Source organism: Triturus cristatus, chromosome 6 (genome assembly GCF_964204655.1).
Source record: "Triturus cristatus chromosome 6, aTriCri1.1, whole genome shotgun sequence".
NCBI lineage: Eukaryota > Metazoa > Chordata > Amphibia > Caudata > Salamandridae > Triturus > Triturus cristatus.
This window is the reverse complement of record NC_140589.1, coordinates 444454724-444474084: the sequence shown is the minus strand read 5'-3', so window position 1 is coordinate 444474084 and position 19361 is coordinate 444454724. Positions and strand designations below refer to the sequence as shown.

The following is a 19361-nucleotide window of genomic DNA, read 5'->3' as shown; positions in this document are numbered from 1 at the left end:
TAATGCTTGTAATGAAAAGGCATATGTGAAACACAAGGGTATCATTACGACACATTTTGGATATGGAAGTGAATGAAAACATGAAAGGTTTGGTATACTTTTAATTGTAATCATCGAATTTATACTTACTTGCATGTGTGTCAGTGTTACTGTTCCCGTTGTCTTCGTTACTTTCAAAATTGTGATGTTGCTGTGTGTTTTTCAAGCAGGTGTTATTATGAATACTTTTGAAAACGTGCATGCATTTGTCTGTGATGGGTTTCTGGCACTTGCAGGTACCCAGTGTTGTTTTTTTTAGCTCATCCCATAATGTCAAACAATGAGTTTGTTCACAGTGTTTCTTTTCTGTACTGCATGTTCTCTGGAAGTTCTCATACAATGTAAAACAGTGGCTGGATTCTTGGCAGAGGCGTCTTGCTTGGCTGCAGTCATTTTCCATTCCAAGTGTTTCTTCCTTTATTATTTCACTTGCAATTAGACCAAGTTGTATTTCTGAGATGGATGGAGATTTCCACTGCCCTGTAACATTAAGTTGTATATTGAAATGTCAATAGGGGATACAAAAACATTTGTAGTATGAAATGTAAAGATCGTGAAAAAATCATTTTTAATAAATATTTATTTTTCATGTTTACAGAGAGAGGGACTCAATCCTCTAATGACTCATTTGGATGGAAACATCACAGCCCCTAATCTCGCCAAATCACCCAATGAGGGAGAGAAGTTTTACACTGCATTTCTAAAAAGCTGACAATGCTCAGATACCCTAAACGAGTTTGTGTCATGCTCTATTTTCTTCTATACTCCTTTCCCATAAGCAGACATTAATGTTAACTTTTCTTACTGTTACCTGTAAAGAGCAACACTGCCCTTGTGGCTTGGTAAGTGCAATAGTAAATCAGTAGATAAATAAAAGCACCACTGCGCAAATCCTCATGTGCTTTTTGAACCCACCTCCCAAAGGAGCACCAAATGTTACACTGACTTTTTTTCATCAGCAACAAGACACCCCTTTCAAACAGGAAGGGGCACATTATGATGTGGCCCGTAAAGGCTCTGACCGATGGTCAGAGCCTTCCTGACCGCATCGTATTGGACCGCTAGGTTTACTTTCCCACCACCACATTATGATGGAAGCCATCGGCCAGTCGGAGCCGGCACATAATCCCAAAGGGTGGGCTTTTCCGCCCTTGGGATTATGATGCACAGTTTCCGACATGGTTTCCATGCCTGTCCGACATGGAAACCATGCCGGAAAGTGTGTATGGAGGCCCCCAGCAGGGCCCCCTCATTCCTGCAGCCTCTGGTTGGGGGTCGAGAGGACACCTATGTTGTGAGGTGCCTGCCATAGGGTGCAGGGATGAAAACACCTCACATTTCTCAATAGAGTTTACAGCCGTAACATGAGCCTTAACACAAGCTCCCATTGAGAAATGGGAGTATGAGATCGAACAATGTCCGAAAGGTGGTCGGTCCCAGGCCTGAGAGGTGTGTTGTAATCAGGCCCAGAGTATATGCATGCACATATTCCCTTTTAATTGTCAGATTATTTACATTTATATAGAGTTAAGTGTATAACAACAATTAAAAAGCAGCACTAGCTGCCTTTTAGAACCAAAAGTCACTATTTAATTTGCAATTTGATATCAAAGTGAATGGCATGGAGCACAATTTTAGCCTTTTGCTCTGAGAAGAGAATAATATTTTCTTTTTACATCAAAAACTCTCCAAGCTGGGTTCAACGTTTTCACTACAAATTGTCATAAAATCATATTTTAGTGGTTCAAATTTCATTAAAAGGTTTTTTTTCTTGTAACCCATAAACTGGTATTGCAAAACTAATGTAACTTTTCTTTGCATTTCTTTTTTCAGTTTCACTACTGGTTATGCAAATGAGTTGGGTGCGAATTCCAACTCTAATTTTGATATTCGCGATTGGTGGAATTATATGCTTATAATTAAAAGGATGTATACTTACTGCAAGGATAGATTAGCAATAATATCGCAATAAAGATAGGCAACTTGATTCACAAAAATAAGTTTGCAAGTGTAAATTTGCACAGTTGTAGATTTACTCCTAGAGCTAGGTTTAACTCTACACGTTTTTGCTATTCGCCATTTCCAAGTAGAGATTTGCACCTAGCTCTAGAGTCAAATTTCTACACACCTCAAATAAGGAGGTGGAAGCTCCTTCAACTGAATGTGCAAGAGTAAAGGTATAATAAGTTTCTTTCCATACGTTTATGGAGGTCTCCTCTACAGGGATGGACATTGCCCTATCACAAAGTGAAAAGTAAACATATTAAAGTTTATTATATATTGTTAAAAAATTCATAAAATGTATTTAAAGTAAAACTAACGTAAACAAATAATATTAAATTAGGACTGCTTAAAGAAAAAGATATGAACTCTTAAAATTAATTTTGGGTACATTTGAACATTCATTTAAATATAAAATAATTATTTGTAAGTATAATTTTTAGAAAGTATTTTTCAATTTAAATCAATGAGCCTCAGTTACATTGTTGCAAAGTTGGCTTATGCTATGTTTTTAATTAATTTTAATAGTTCTAAACTTTATAAACTAAGTTAAACAATTATGTATTATATTATACATTTAATTGTATTATTACATTTAAAAATAATACAATTCCCCATTAATTATACATACATTTTATCCATGTGAAAAATCTCTATATTTTTATTTTTATTTTATATTTAAAATTGATTTAATTTGTTTAACATTATTTCCTCTTGGCTTTTCTTGTTGTAGCCTACCTATATTGTTTTCTATCAGAGTTTGTTTCAGTGCCAGTGGTTGGCCAAATGTCAAGTTTGACTTACTTTAAGGCTGGACTGAAGCACATATACGTATTGTGTGAATTGCAATAGCCTTACTATTAAGTGGGTATGTGTTTTTATTAGCATATCTCCAAATAAACCCTTTCTCAATTTTCCCTCAGCTCAACCTATTTTGAAGTCCTCATTTTCCTACCACCACTCCTTGCACACTCAGTAAACCATCCCAAACAGCAAGCACACCTACAATCACAGCAGTTTTGACACAGCGTGCTGACCTCCATTCAACAACAAACAATTTCTTCCATGCTTGTCCTATCACTCCCTCCAAGCACAACTCTAAACCTGTTTGTGCTGGCACGCCTTTCCTAAATGTGTATACCTGGTCATCTTGTCCATGAGTGTAGATGTGTACCGGCAATCCCTGCAGTACAGGGGCTACAACCCTTCAGGGGGTCCCCAAACTTTCAGGGGCCCTAGTCAGCCTAAGACCAATGACTATCTGTAAAATATGGCAAACCCAGGGGCCCCTAGTCACATTCTGCAGTGAGAACCTATAATTTCTCTTTATTCCACTGTTCCTTCCACCAGCTCCCAAGGGTCGTTCCATTACTGGAAAATGATGGCATTCTGCAATACCTCTTAAGTGCCACAGCTCATGTCTGGTATGCTTCCATAAATCTGAAGCACTACAGACCCATACATAACATCATGCAATACCTACATGAACGACATTTCATACTTTGCATCCTGCCATACCACCCAAACACCACTGCACATGCCTGGAGTCCTGAGTCTGTGCATTACACACCCTGAAGTCACCATTGCCCCGGAACTGAAATCCTGCCCGTACCTTGGAAACAGAAGACCCCCATATGTCAGTAAGGTGTTCCGAGTGACAAGTCTGTGTGTATCATCAAGTATTATTTTCTTTTGACATTTCATTTACAACTTGTTTTAATATAGCACTCCATAGCACAGTTTTGCTATCTCTTTACAAAGCAGTCACGGGGCGTAGCCAAGATGGCAGCGGAGTAGCAGCGTTTCTCCGTAGCTCCGCTCGCCAAGGCTGACAAATAGCATCCACAAGCTAATCTGGGACCCCAAACACAGCAGAGAGAGTCTGTGACCTGGAGGGCAGACAGCGGAAACATAGCGCGATCTAAGGACCTCTGTGATCCATGATCCGCGATGGAGGTGCCCTGTGGAGCAGGCCCAGATGAAATGCCAGTGAGAAGCGTAGAGGCCGGGCTTTGGATCTCTGCCTGCAATGATGCTTGTGGCTGCTGTGGATGATGCGGAGCGCCCCGCACAGAGACAAAGATGCTACATGCTATGGGAGGTCAGGCATGGCGGCGACTGGACCGAGCAGTGGAACGAACGGCCAGGGTGGCTGAAGCATACCCGGGGGAGATACCAGGCATGTGGCCTAGATGACGAGCCACGAGTTGCTGTGGTGAGCTCCGGCTCGTCTGGAAAGTTGGAGGCCAATGCAGCATATAGCGGAGGTGCCTCAGCTGGAAGCCGACTTTGCCGGTGGAGAAGCAGCCCTGCTAAGGTGAGCGCTGCAGGGATAGTCGGGCTGCCACGCGCAGACTGGGTCAGGGGCGACTGGCAGGACACATCCCAAGTGCTAAGGAAAGGAGAAGATAGTGCCGGGGGCTCTCCTAAGAGATCGGACACAGCAGAAGTGACCGGAATTGCCCAGTGATCTTTCCGGGCCCCACTGCAAGGGACTTGTGGCCACACAGTTGAGCGGCAAAGGCCTTAAAAGAGAGTTTGCAGTGAAACTATCCCCTGCCCTGCCCTGCCCATGGAACTTCCCGGCTGATGACTGTCGATTGATCTGCAAAGGGGCTGAGAACTAAGTCCTGACTGCCCCAAAGTGTGGAATAAATACGCAGATCAGCGTACAGAGATCAAAAGCAGTGCTGGGTGTCCGAAACAGGCCAGGACAGAAATCACGGCCATCTTGTAAGTGACCGGATGCTGGGCCCGTCGACTGAGGCTGAACCCCCCCAACTAGGCCTGTAAGTGAGCTACGGGAAAGATACTGATACAGAGCAGATAGTGATCTGAGGCTACGGGGACGACGCAAGTGCGTGAGACCCATGGAGCCTAGTGGAGGCACCCTCATAGAGACGACCATACACCGGGCAAGAAAAGAGCCCACAATAGAAGATCTTATTCAGAAGGCAGGCACTAAAAAGCCTGAGATTTATTGATGATGGTTTTGTACTGTGGCAGGGTACAGAAACAGTTAAACACTAATGATCTTAATTTGAAATGTATGGGTCAGAAAAGTAAGACTTCCAAAGAATTTTTAGATATTAGAGTTTGAGTAGGTGAGGAGAAACTAGAAACTACAGTACTGAGAAAATCTACATCAGGGGATACCATTCTTCACACCAGTAGTTCACATACAAACCCACTAATAAAAAGTATACCATTTGGAGAATTCTATAAAGCAAGAAGAGCATGTAGTACATTGGAGGAGTATCATAAAGTAGAACAAGAGATTGCTCTATTTAACACTTCGAAGTCAGCAAGAAAAGGGAACAATCTAGGAAAGGATATATAAACCGATTCATCACTAGATGCAATATAGAGCATACAAAAGTTCAACAGATTTTGTGGAAACACTGGAATCTAGTTAAGGAAGATCCAATTATTGCTCAGTTAACGAAAACACAACCACAGATTACCTATAGAAAGTTAAAATATTTAAAAGAGTGCCTTATTAAAAGTGAATTTCCAGAGAGGAATCCCCAACACAACATGGCTTAGGTCAAGGGAAGGCTTTAGAAAATGTTCAAAATGTAAAGTCTGTAGAAATGGAGAGAACATAACTACTCTAACAACAGCTTTTAACAAGAATATCAAAATAAGGCGGGAATCTGACATGTAGATCACATTTTGGGGTGTATATATTGAAATACCCCTGTGAAAAGCTATGTGTATTGAGTACCAAGTTACCTGCACACAAAATAATTTTGCAACATATAAGAGCAATAGTGAACAATGATCATAGCTATCCGATAGCCAGACATTTTGAGAAGTACCATTAGCGTACTCCCACATCATTGAGTTATACTTGCAGAAATACCAAAGAAAAAAGAGGAGAAGATATAGAAAAGATGCTGAGGAAACAGGAAATATTCTTCATCTTGGAATTATATAGTAAAGGGATAAATCGTTTTAACATTAATGAGGAATTGTATACTTGTCTGTATTGAACAAAAAATGTCCCGCAAACAACACTCCTCAATAAGAACAGCAAGGAAAATATTTTATGTTTAAAATCACATTAGAGGGATAATAATGTTTGCTAGCACAATGGACTTCACAAAAATTGCACTTTAGAAAATTGCACTTTATTATTTTATGCTTTTCCAATTTTAAATCTTTCGATTATCATCTATACACTGTAAGTGGCACTGGCCAAGAAATAAGGATAAAAAAAAAAACATGATTTTTCATTATTCCTTTATTTATACAGAGTGGCTTTAAAAGGAGAACTATCCCGTAAATTAAGTGTTTTTATGAGTAGAGTGTTTGTAAGTAAATTATTTATCAAGAAAAACATTCATGAAGTTAGAAAAATGAATTATTCGGGATATGTTTATGAAGAGATAAAATAAATAAAAAGTAAGCAGGATAGATACCTGAAAAAACAAGTCACATTGCATTGTAAAAAGGAATACACCTGCATGTTGCTAAACAGTGCTGATTTATTCAGCCACAGTGTATGTTGTTGTTGCATATTTTTCCTTCCTTTGTATCTAAAATGGAGATAGAAACATACATACTGAATTGTAAGAATGGCATTTGTCATTGGGAACAAGGCTGCGTCTGGAAGCCAAAATGCATAAATGATTTCTTCATCTCCACAATAAACTTTTGGTGAAATTCACAAGAGTGCTGACATCATTGTTGAAAGAGAATGTGTGCAGCAAGATATATATATATATATTATCTACTGGCGGTCACCAGTAGATAGTTATAGTTACAACCTAGTTTCCATAGGAAATCTCAAAATTCTATTTTGAATAACTTTGGCGCCGGTTGATGAATCCTAGCGAAATTTTCAAAACTAATGGGGCACTCCGTTCAGCTCCTACCCTGAAAGTCTCGGGGTGATTCGTCAAGCAGGGGCCGAGAAAAAAGGGGGGTCCCAAAACGCGTTTTCCCCATGCATTTTTCCATAGGACCTTTAGACACAGCTACAGCCCGAACGGCTGAACAGAATTACTTGAAATTTGGCAGAGAGGTAGCCATAAGATCAAGGAAGTGCCTTTTGCAGGTCTGGTGTAAATCTGTTCAGTATTTCCTGAGAAAATAGCATTTAAAAGCATATATATATGTGGGCGGAGCCTAACCACACATCTCATCCTGAGATCTGATTGGCTGTCAGCACTTCATCCAAGAAGTGTTGGTAGCCATCTTGGGACCAATATACATGATAGCACCTCATTAAAAAGCATTGCAGTTAATAGAAGGTTTTAAGACTTTAGTTACATTATAAATCATTTGTTGATGGTACCATACTCATTTTAGGAATTGTGGTATGTTCTAAGATGATTTCACCATGTGAAAAAGCCTTCTGCTGGGATATCATGATTGAGAGAAAAATATTTTCTCATGCTTTTACCACAGAGGTTTGGAAGGTGATCTATAAGCTAAACTGAGAGCTTATTTTCTGTAAATTCACATTATCTTTCTCAGTCATGTGAGAATGAAGTCTGACATTCTCAGTAAAACATGTACATCCAACAAGGGCAGAGACTGTCAGTTGATTCCTTTGTGTTCTACTGCAGCTTCCCAGAGTGTTCCAAAGAACTACTAGAGCGCTAACAGTCCTACTTATGATAAACGTATGGCACACCTGAAGCCATCTTGCTTGGATTAAAGTGGTAACTCTTAAAACATTTAAAAACTCTTAAAAAGGAACAAAATGAGGGGGTTCATTTTTCCATAAAAAGTATGATTAGTGCTGCAGAAAGAAACATTAGGGCACATTTTGAGTGACTTCTCAAATCCTCTTCTATTTCATTAAAAAATTCTGACATGCAGATTGAAACATGCACTTTCAATACCAGCAGCAGTTTTCCCTGGTGAGCAGTAGCTTTACTACAGTGATCTAATGAGCAAAAAGAGTGCTAACATTCTGAATTTATGGCAAATGTGTGACACATCTGAATGCCTTCTTGATGGAATCAAAGTAAAAAACTGAGGAGACTGCAGTAAATGAGGAAATTAGGAAACTTCATAACAAGTAAGTCTCCCAAGATGGCCACCAGAGACAAAAGAGCCCAAATGTAGCCCAAATATCACCCAGATGTAGCCCAAGTATAGCCCAATGACAGAATGTCCCAGAATGTTCTTAAAAACAACTAGAGCGCTTACTGTCTTCATTATGACAAAAGTATGGCACACCTGAAGCCATCTTGATTGGAATAAACTGGTAACACTTAAAACATTTAATTTAAAAAGGAACACAATGAGGGGGTTCATTTTGCCATAGAAATTATGATTAATGCTGAAGAAAGAAAGTGAGGGCACATTTTGAGTGACTTCTCAAATCCTCTTCTATTTCATTAAAATATTCTGACATGCAGACTGAAACATGCACTTTTAATACCAGGAGAAGACTTCCATGGTGAACAGTAGTTTTACTACACTGATCTAATGAGCAACTAGAGTGCTAATATTCAGAATTTATGGCAAATGTGTGACATATCTGAATACCTTCATGATGGAATCAAAGTAAAAAACTGAAAGCATTTCCTACTGAGGAGACTGCAGTACATGAGGAAATTAGGAAACTTAATAACAAATAAATCTCACAAGATGGCCACCGGAGACAAAAGAGCCCAAATGTAGCCCAAAATCACCCAGATGTAGCCCAAATATAGCCCAATGACAGAAGAGTGCAAAACACTTATTATTTTGTGTTTTTGCAGTGTTATACAGTGCAGACTTGTCAGGTATTGGAGTGCTTTACATGAGCATTGGTTACATCACACAAGAACAAATTCATTTTGGTTGTAGACATGGGGAGACTAAGTGATTTGACCAGAATCACAGAATGTCGAGCTGAAGCAGAAACTTCAACCTGGTTCCCCAGTTGCAAAGTCTGCAGTTCTGGAAGTAACACCACATCCTCTCCCCTAAGTGCAACATTTAATCAAGTGGTCAACTGGATAAAAAAACATAAAGATAACAAATAATTTAAAAGTGCTTTGTCGCTATTTGAAAACTCAGAAAATATATCCTTTTTTTAGTCTTTTAGAGCACTAACCATAATTTTGATGCCAATAAGACCCTCTCATATATGTAATTTCTACAGGAAATGCTCTAGGTATTACAGTTTTGATTACATCAAGATGATGTCAGGCGTTCCACACTTTTGTAATAAATATAGAATGTTAGCAATCTAGTTGTTCATTAGGATACTGTTGAGAGGCAGAGGCCAGGGGCACGGACTCTGAAAATTGAAGGCAGGTAGGAGGGTGCAAAGGCAACAATTTAACCACACTGAGCAGGCAGGAAGGGCCGTGGAAGCACAACAGACTATGGTGGGCAGTGGAAAGGGGGGCAGGGGCAACAAACCAACAATACAGGACTTGCAAGAGAGGCTGTGACAATGTAATAGACCATTGTGGGCAGAAGGAAGAGGCAATGGTAGTACAACCATACATGCCAACAGACCCGATTCAGCCAGGAAACGTCCAATGTTTTTAAGCTCAAATGGGCTTTATTTGATCTGTCTCCTGTCTACAATCTCCTCTTTTTCAATGTAACTCAAAGGGGAAAATCAATACTCCAGTTTTTTTTCAAAATCTCCCTCTTACCAAGTTCAAAATGTTCGCAAGTATGTTACATTGGATCATGGAAGTTAATGGGATAGGGACATGGACTCGGATAACAGAGGACAGGAGGGACATGGAGAGGTGCACCAAACTGACCCTACAGGGCAGGCATCCGGGTTTGCAGCAGCACAATACACCACACAGCGCATGCGGGACGGGAGTGCAGCACAACAATCCATAGAAAGCAAGAGGGAGGGGACAGGACCATGCACATGGACAACAGAGAACAGATGGGAAAGAGGCAATGGTAGCTAGCTGACCATAATGGACAGACAGGAGAGAAAGCTGCAGCATAACAGACCATAAAGGGCAGGAGGGACGGATCAGGGGCATTACAATGGAACAGACAAGCCAGGAGGGAGGGAGTAAGGGTCTGCACATGTAAACAGAGGGCTGGGGGCAAGGGGGCAGGGCAGGAGCAGCAAGAGAGCCATGGAGGTCAGGCAGGATGGGCACTAGAAGCAAGACACACCATGAAGAGCAACAGTGAGACTGTGATGGCATACACACAGACCATGGAGGGAAGGTGGGAGGGGGTCAGGGGCAGCTAACTGACCACACAGGGAAGGTGGGAGGGGCCATGGCAGCACAGAAGACCATGCATGGCAAGTGGGAGGGTTAGTGGCAGCACAATGGCTATGATGGGCAAGAAGGAGGGTGCAGGGGCATGCACAAAGGACGATGGAGGATAGAAGGGAGGGTCAGGACCTGTGCACAGACAAGAAGGTTCAGGGGAAGGGGCCTCACAACAGACCACACGGGGCAGGCAGGAGGAGCAGTTGCAGCACAACAGACCAGGGAGGGCAGAAGGGTGTGGCAGTACAATGGACCATGTAGGACAGGAGGAAGAGGATAGGGGCATGGCATGTGGACAGGCAGGGTGGAGGTGGCAGGGACAGGTTACAGTCATCTGACAATGCTAGGCAGGTGGGAGGGGAGTGGCAGCTCAACAGAACACTCAGAGTAGATAGGAGTGGCAGGTCCATGGGACATGGTGGGCAAAAAGGATGGAGCAGGGGCATGCACAAAGACATCGGAGGGCAGGGGGAAGGAGAATAGGGGCAGCAAGCTAAGCACAGAGTTTAAGCAGGAGGTCAATGATGGGGCATAGAATTGGGCAATGGAGGGCAGGAGGAGTGGACTGGTACATCATACTAAATTGAGGGCAGTGGCAGCACATCAGACCATGCATGGCAGGAGGGAGGAGGCTAGTCCATGGATTCACACAACAGAGGATAGGGAGGAGGGGGATGTTTTTAAAACATTGTGTCTGTGCGAACTACTTAAAATATGAACAAGTATGCAGCATAATCTCACTTTTATTCAGGAAGAAGAGGACGTTTGTGACTGTGACTCCGGGCTCACGTGGCAGAAACACCCCCTGACCCTCCACCCCCTATCGCAAAATGTAATGCCCGTGAAAAGGGTAGGTGAACACAGTGTTATATAGAACATAGTCCTGAGAGCACGATTGAAAATGAAAACTAGATATAGTGTATGGTATAAACTATGCACCAAAAAGTGTGATATAAGATGAACCGGGCGTGAAATATAATATGCAATACATTGTGCGCAATGACAGATTCATTGGAGAGCGCGAGATAGCACAGGCACTAGCGCGTGCTATGCGATATGCGCCTTGGAGTGTAATATGCACAGGGCAGTGTTGTGTAACCTAACTAGTCTCTAAAGTTGTAATATAAAATATGTGCTGGGGAGTGTAACGTTGCATATGCACCGTGACAAAGATATGGATCCCAGATTGTAATATGTATGGCATAGCACTGTGCGTTATAACATAGGCATCGAGGAAGGCACGTTAGATGGGGCAATATAACCCATGCGAAGACAAGTGTGGCATGACATATTCACGGGGTGGTGTTACAGTGCACATGGGCTAGAGAGTATCATAGCATATGCACTAGTTAGTGGAATACAACACAGAGGTGTGTGGCACTCGGCAGGCAATGGTGGGTGTAACACAGCATTGGGCTCTGTCAGGAGTGCGCTGTGACTCTCAAGTGATGTTCGTCCCCTTTCCAGAGAGTAAAATAAAAAGTATTACACATCCGGCAGTGGATGTGTGTTTTATTAACCGTAAGGGGGGTTTCTTGCATAGTTTTGGTCGAATTTTTGTCGAATCCCCTTTGAATGGCTTGGTGTGCATGTGTATTAAATGTGCCCATCAATAGCTACCCATGTTTGTATAAATAAACGACAAGGGTGTCTACCGGGATTAGGCACGGTAGGGCATCAGACATGTCACTAGTGGTGTAAATACATTCCATGTGGATTCATTGCATGCATAGTCGCCTTTTAATGAATATCACGCAAATCGTCATGGTGATAGGTACGTACGGTTTGTCCAGCATGTCCTAGGTGTGTCCATAAATATATATTTTTTAAAAATAATAAAAAACAGTGGCCGGCCCTGGGGATTGGGGTCAAAAAAATATAATTAGGAGACAGGCACTGGGGGATGGGGTCATCAGGGCCAATAAATTAGAATAAGAAGGGGAACCACACAGCCCCCTTCTTAAAAAATTAAAATAAATCAAAGACTGGCATCGTGCCGGAGGCCATGCCCCCTCCGTGCAGCACTCTGCAAACGCGCCCCCAACAGGCATCTCCAGTATGCGCCAGGGAGCTGCGCTGCAGACAGGTGTTCTGAGGCCAAGCCCCTTTTTACACCTCTCTGCAACGCAGCTCTGTGGCGCTTACTGGAGGTACCTAGTGGTCTAGTTTGACCCTAGGGACCCTTAGGATTCAAGGGGACTTAATCTCTCAACTTAGAACAGCCACAGGGCGCGTTTACACAGTGGTGAAGGAAGGGGACGGAGCCTGAGGTGACGTGTGCAAACTCGCACTATGGCACGTTTTAAATTGGGGATATAATTTCCCTTCAATACGGAGGGCCCCTGGGGGCTAACTAGCCCACCAAGTGCTTCCAGTAAGCGCCACTGAGCTGCATTGCAGAGAGGTGGTCCAGGCCGTGCCACTTTTTACACCTCTCTGCAACGCAGCTCTGTGGCACTTACTGGAGGTACCTAGTGGGCTAGTTGGACCCTAGGGACCCTCAGGATTCAAATGAACTTAATCTCCCAACTAAAAACGGACACAGGGCGTGTTTACACAGTGGTGAAGGGAGGGGACGGGGCCTGAGTTAACGTGTGCAAAAACGCCCTGTGGCCTGTTTTAAGAGGTAGTTTTAATCCCCATGCCCTATTATATACTAGGGGCTTACAGAGGAGGTCATGCTAATCACAGGGGGACCCCAACGCATAATGTTCCCTAGTGTATGTAGGTTCTTTCACTGTATTCTAAGTGTCTTTTAACATAGCACTGGCTCTAGGACTGGTTAGTCAGACTCAGTTACCACCAGTATCCGTCTGAAAAAGTTGAGGGTACAGGATGATTTTGCAACAAGGCTTCTTTCTGCTCTTCTTTTTGTTCTTTCTGCACGTTATCCTTCTTCCTGCACTTTTCTTCGTCTTTGAGGACTTCTGTTGCTTCTTTCTGCACTGCTTTTTTTTCTTTCTGTGCATTTTTTCTTCTTTCTTCACATGTCCTATCTCTGTAGGCATAGTTAGGTATAGTGTTATAGTTAGCTGGACTTTTCACTTGTACAAAACCATTGAAATTCCCCTGTTATAGTTAGTTCAGCTAACTATAACTCGCGCGCCCGCAATGCACTGCTGATGACGTCACATATTACATCACTCATGACATGTTCAGTGACATCACTCATGACATCACTGATGACATCTCCAATGACATCACTGATGACATCACTGATGACATCATCCTTGTACAAAGAAAGAAAAATGTACGCCTCTGGTCACGGTACATAGATGATATTTTCTTCATTTGGACTGGTGACCAATTGTCCCTTGACGAGTATATCAGATGGATTAACTTAGCTGATGTCAACATCAGATTCACTGCTCACACGAGTACTACCAAATTAGAATTCCTCGACGTTTGGGTTGAACATCGGGAATCCAAGCTGTGTTTTTCCCTCTATACCAAACCTGCAGCCAGAAACACACTCCTCCACTTCGACAGTTTCCACCCGAGGAGTCAAAAGGATGGAATACCCTTTAGTCAATTCCTCCGTTTGCGCAGAAATTGCACTACCATCAATGACTATTTGCTTCATGCTGAAACCATGAAAGAAAAATTCATCCAAAAGGGTTATCCCCGTAGGATGGTAAGGAATGCTTGCAAGAGAGCCCGTTTCTATAACCGCGACTCCATGTTTCTACCGAAGACACGGAACCAGCCGGATAAATTAGTCTGCGTCACAAAACACTCTGTGATGAACAATAAAATCAGACAAATTGTGAATTCACAATGGCATCTGTTAAACCTAGAGCCAGAAACAACTCACATCTCCAAGCCCCTTTTTGCATTCCGCAGGAACAAAAACTTGAGAAACTGGATAGTTAAAGCTAAACAACCTGAAACAAGAGGCTGGATACAAAAATCTATTGAGGGGACTGTTCCTATCAATGGTAACCACCGATGTGGTACGTGCCATGCATGCCCTCATGCTATAGTCGGCAACAATATCTGTATCAATGACTATAATGTCAAGATGAAGGTCATGACCAACTGCAGGACATCCAACTGCATCTATGCCATCCAGGGCCCCTGCCCCCTCACCTATGTAGGCGAGACTGCCAGAGAGGTAAGGATTCGAATAGGAGAGCATAAGTCCAACATTAGACGAACCAGACATGGAGCCCCCCTAGTAGATCATTGGACTGCTATGGGACACTCTGAAACTGACCTGCGTTGGACGATCTCAGAAAAGATCCGCCAACAAAGGGGCTCTGACAGCAACAATGTCCGCAAAAAGCGAGAAGTGTACTGGATTTTTGTCCTTAAATCTAAGGACAAGGGACTAAATGAATCCCTTCCATGGGAAAATGCTATTCTTTAAGCCTAACTACTCTTCCTACCTCCATGTGACCTCTGATCTTTCACCCTTTGTCTCAGCCTTTTAGCCCTGAGCCCTTTCAGTTTACGTGGATATCCATATGTAGGCGAGTATTGGAACTTAGTAGAACCTGCTTTGAACTAGCACCTTTTTTCCACTATCTGACACCTGGATGTTCAGATCACAGTGATTTGGATGTTCCTATCACAGTGATTTGGATCTTTCTGAATATGTCTCTTGTTGTTAAACATATATTTTTTCCTCCGTTATTATTGTCCGATTTGGATTCATGACCCTTGCCACTAGATGAACAGGTCCCGCTTGTTTACCATGCACTGTGCATGTTCCGTTGTTCTAGATCAGACTCCGCCCGGGCTTTTACTTTATTTTATTTTATTTCATTTCACATTATTTTATTTTATTTCACTTATATCTATTCTTCTTTTTCTGCATGGATTATTATTTCTACACTTTTGTCTTTATTTTTCTACCTTTATGCCTACGTGACCCTCATCCTTGCACTATTCTATCTACATGCCCGTGCTATTTTCATCCATTTAAAACCTTTGCCTTGCACCGTTCCATCCCATCTCCTATGTGATTTTCATCGCTTTAAAGCCTCTGCTTTACATTATTCTTTGCCCCTTTAAACCTGACCACGCCCTCCCTCCTTATTTTTTTCATTTTTTTTCTCTCATTTACCTCCGTGCATTGGCCTATTTAAATGGCCATCTAACCACTCCGGGCGCTTACCTGATCGTTCATGATTTTCCCGCCTCCGAGGAATCTTCGTTTTTCGCCGGAGTTTTGCGCTCTGACGGTGTGAATTTCCACGCGGCGCCCGTGCCTTCAGGTATTTCCCTCTGACTCTGTGGCTCTTCTCCTGATAAACTACAGCTGTGTATCCCCTCCCGGTTTTCCCAGACTAATGGCTTTTTTACTTATTCATTCTTCCAGGCCTCCAATTACTCGCTGATATCCACCGCAGCAAGTTGAGCCTGCTCCTGCCTTTTTCTTTCATTGTGGCATATACCCTTGTTCCCCCAGGTATGGCCCCCCTTTCTTTTCTTATCTTTAGACCCCGTAGAGCCCTGGTTTTGCAGTATCTAAAACGAAATTTTCCACGAGTTTTGTTTATATCTCTTTTTTTATCATTAGGCATTGGGCTTTTCTAGCGCCATCGGGGATCCTTATCCCACCATTATGTCGCCGTAAATCTATAACTAAAAGGATGCAACTTTGACGGCGAACCCAATACTCCCCCATCAGGTAACTTTTCTATCCCGCCCTATTTGTTACCCCTTTTGACTGCCTTTTTTAAAATACAGTTTAGAGAGCTTTCTATCCGTCTCCTTTTGTCCACCAGCACGCTACGGATAGTCTCCCCACTTTACTCTTGTTGTCTTTTTGCTTTTTTGTTATTGTCCTGACCGCTAGCTTTTCCTTCCCATTTTTTATTTAATTAAGGCAAGAAATAGTCGCCTTTCCATACTCCATATATTAGAAATACATACACAAGAAAGATGACGATGTTATTCTTCTTCTATTTTTTTGTTCATTCAGCTAGAGTTCTATCTTCTCTCTTTTTCGTCCTTTTTTATGTTTTCCCAGCAGATCTTGTTCTTATGAACATTCTTGACCCCCTTTTGCCGCCTGAGATCAGAGATTCTTCTTGCCTGTGTCCTCACTTGGACCTATTTGCAACTACTTGATTCCCCACAGGTGAGCGTAAAAACGATCGTTCTGCCCTCCTTTTTCCCTTTGAACTAACCTTTACCACTAGAAACATGATGTTAATAAAGTATACTATATGCTCTTTCTCTTCTCCCTGGAAAACAGGACTCGTCAGTGTTCACGTTGTTCTATTGAATAATGCAATTTCTCACTAGACATTAATGTTTAAATAAATTCTTCTATGATGTTTGACACGTATGACATATGACCTTGTGTTGTTTAGTCCTCTATTTGAAACCAATGATGTTATTAAATGACACTTGAATTGCTCTCTCTTTTGTTTGATTTGATTTGCTTTTCTTATTTTTGTTAGGTCCCAGCTAAAACGCCAAAACCATTTCCTTGTTCGCCCTGAGGAAGGTGGCACCTGCATTTCGGTGCGCTCACCGAAACGCGCGTCGGCGCTCCCAAGGGGTCCACTTAAGCCCTAAATCTTGTATTTTGAACATGCTCTCTTCAGCACAGCATTGAATGTTTATATGCTTTTACTTATATATTGATTTATGAGGCAAATTTCTTTTGGACCCCCACTTGATGATTGGCATTTTTATGAGTAGATGTATGAGTTTTTAAGGTGTGATATGATACCGGCATAAGTGTGTATGTCTGTATGCGCGTGATAGTGATTGGGATCTTTCTGTCATTATTATTTGTATTGTGGCTCACGATATTGTGTTTGCTATAAACTATTGAGGATTTCACTCACCTCTTGAATCCCTCTGTCTAAATTGATTAAAATAAAAAATAAAAATACAAACAAATCTTTCTTTGACTATGCACTGGAATTTCCTTGCTCTATATAGGTCGTATTTAAGTGTCAGTATATTTATGATATGATACATTGTACATTTAGAAAAAAATAGGTAGAGTACCTTTCTTTCTTTGTTGAGTTTCTTTCCCCTGTGTCTCTACCTTCATCCTTCTACAGGGGTTCCCCTTGTTATATTGGTTGACATCATCCTTGTGATAGAGTGGCAGACCTCCTCTCACCCTAATATAACCTTTGATACACACATTCAAATAGAGACTAAAATTTTCAAAACAATGGACATACCAATACCAGTTACAACAACCTCTTCAGTAATTCTAAGATCCACATACACATCCACTCATTCACCAACAGTCCTATACAGTCACTCATACATGTACTCACTCATCATATGTACTCATACACCTATACATCCTGTTACACAATGCCACTCATCCATAGAGTTACTCACACACATAGTCACTCATGCTAATAAAGAATCAAACATACATTTACTTGCATATACAGTTATACACACACCACCACACTTACTTCTACGGAAACTTACACATACTTAGTCTTTTAAACAATCACTTATAGAAACACATACTTATTCATACAGGAACTCTTTCAATCTCTCACTCTCACATATACTCACATATATACACCAATAGTCACATATACTAGTTTAAAACATATGTAGTTACTCATAAAGACACTATTGAGACAGTCATTCACTCACTAACACACCCATACACACACTCATCCACCCATACATTCCTGCACACATGCTGTGTTCAACACATACAAACAGTGAGTCACTCATTCATGCACCTATGCACTACGTAATACCCCCCACCGAACCATGCAGACACTCAGACTGATACTCAAAAAACCAACTAATAACCTATATAGACACCCATGTAGCTACTCACCAACCCATGCAGCCACTTATACACAAAGTGAGAGACTGATACAGATATTTACATATTTAAACATTACTCACTAAGCCATGTATTTACTATGATACACTTAATCAGTCAGTTACACAATACATTTTTCAAAAACAAATCATCCATTTAGACACTTATATACCCATTTATTCTTCCATCGACCTTGAGATGTACATATATAAAACATATTTAATTTTCAGAAAAACACACATTCATTGGATGATGTCATCAGTGATGTCATTTGAGATTTCATCAGTGATGTCATGAGTGATGTCACTGACCATGTCATGAGTGATGTAATATGTGACGTCATCAGCAGTGCATTGCGAGCGCGCGAGTTATAGTTAGCTGAACTAACTATAACGGGGGAATTTCAATGGTTTTGTACAAGTGAAAAGTCCAGCTAACTATAACACCCCTGAAACCTATGGTTTTTTCAGTGAATATATATATATATACACACACACACACACACACACACACACACACACACACACACACACACACACACACACACACACACGCGCACACACACACACACACATATGTTTGAATAATCTACTGATGGGATTTTCCTAATTCGTTGTTCTGTTAGAATTTTAATATCACTTGTGGACTTGATTGATTACTTACAGATTATTTCAAATTGCACAGAAACAAGGAACCTTCTGTTATTTTTTGCAACTACATTTGTCCGGTTCCAGGTGTTTTTTGCCCAGCCTTCTGGGATAAGAATGTTTAGAAAGTTGCCATTTTCTTGTCCTAATGATTTTTGCCTTGTGCTAGTGGCCTGTGTCTCATGACTGTGAATGGTTTGTGTAGCCCTTCCAGACAATAACACAAAGTGGAATCAAAACAACGCTCAGGGCCCAAGGATCCCATTCAACCCAGCTCTGTCTGCCACGCTATCTTTGGGGTGTAAATCAGTGCTTAGTGTGGACAGGGCACTACCTTTTGAAGTGTAAGTTTCAGCCCCACCCATTCCTCCCTGCCCAGAAATACTCATCAGAATGCAGATGAGTGCTCAGAATTCAGATGAGCCTCACCTTCATGTGTTTGTGGCTGTCTAGAGGGAATGTACAAAGTGTAGCTGTCACCCAGCCCAGATGTGTATTGGAGACAGGCTGCAGGCACAAAGAACAATGTTTAGAGCAAAGAAGTGTCCACTTTCTAAAAGTGGCATTCCTAAAATAATAATATCAAATCCAACTTTACCACAAAGTAGGATTTATCATTGCCATTCCAAAGACATGAGACATGATCTAGCTGCTCCTTTCTAATCAGGATGTACAGATTAAAAGGGATTTAAGGAA

At 41.6% G+C, this 19361-nt stretch overlaps 1 protein-coding gene and 1 long non-coding RNA gene across 2 annotated transcripts in view; one reads left to right on the top strand and one right to left on the bottom strand.

The window, feature by feature from the left end:
- GFRAL (GDNF family receptor alpha like) overlaps nt 1-19361 on the bottom strand; it is a 1025020-nt gene that overhangs the window by 616480 nt on the left and 389179 nt on the right. Inside the window, exon 4 of the mRNA XM_085610866.1 lies at nt 130-519. Within this exon, the coding sequence (XP_085466992.1) occupies nt 130-519 (390 nt within the window). The remainder of the gene's footprint in view (nt 1-129; nt 520-19361) is intronic.
- On the top strand, nt 15332-17048 carry LOC146817283 (uncharacterized). Its single transcript, XR_014962524.1, has 5 exons — nt 15332-15466; nt 15571-15660; nt 15772-15882; nt 16225-16335; nt 16661-17048. It is a non-coding gene; the product is annotated as an uncharacterized LOC146817283 (long non-coding RNA).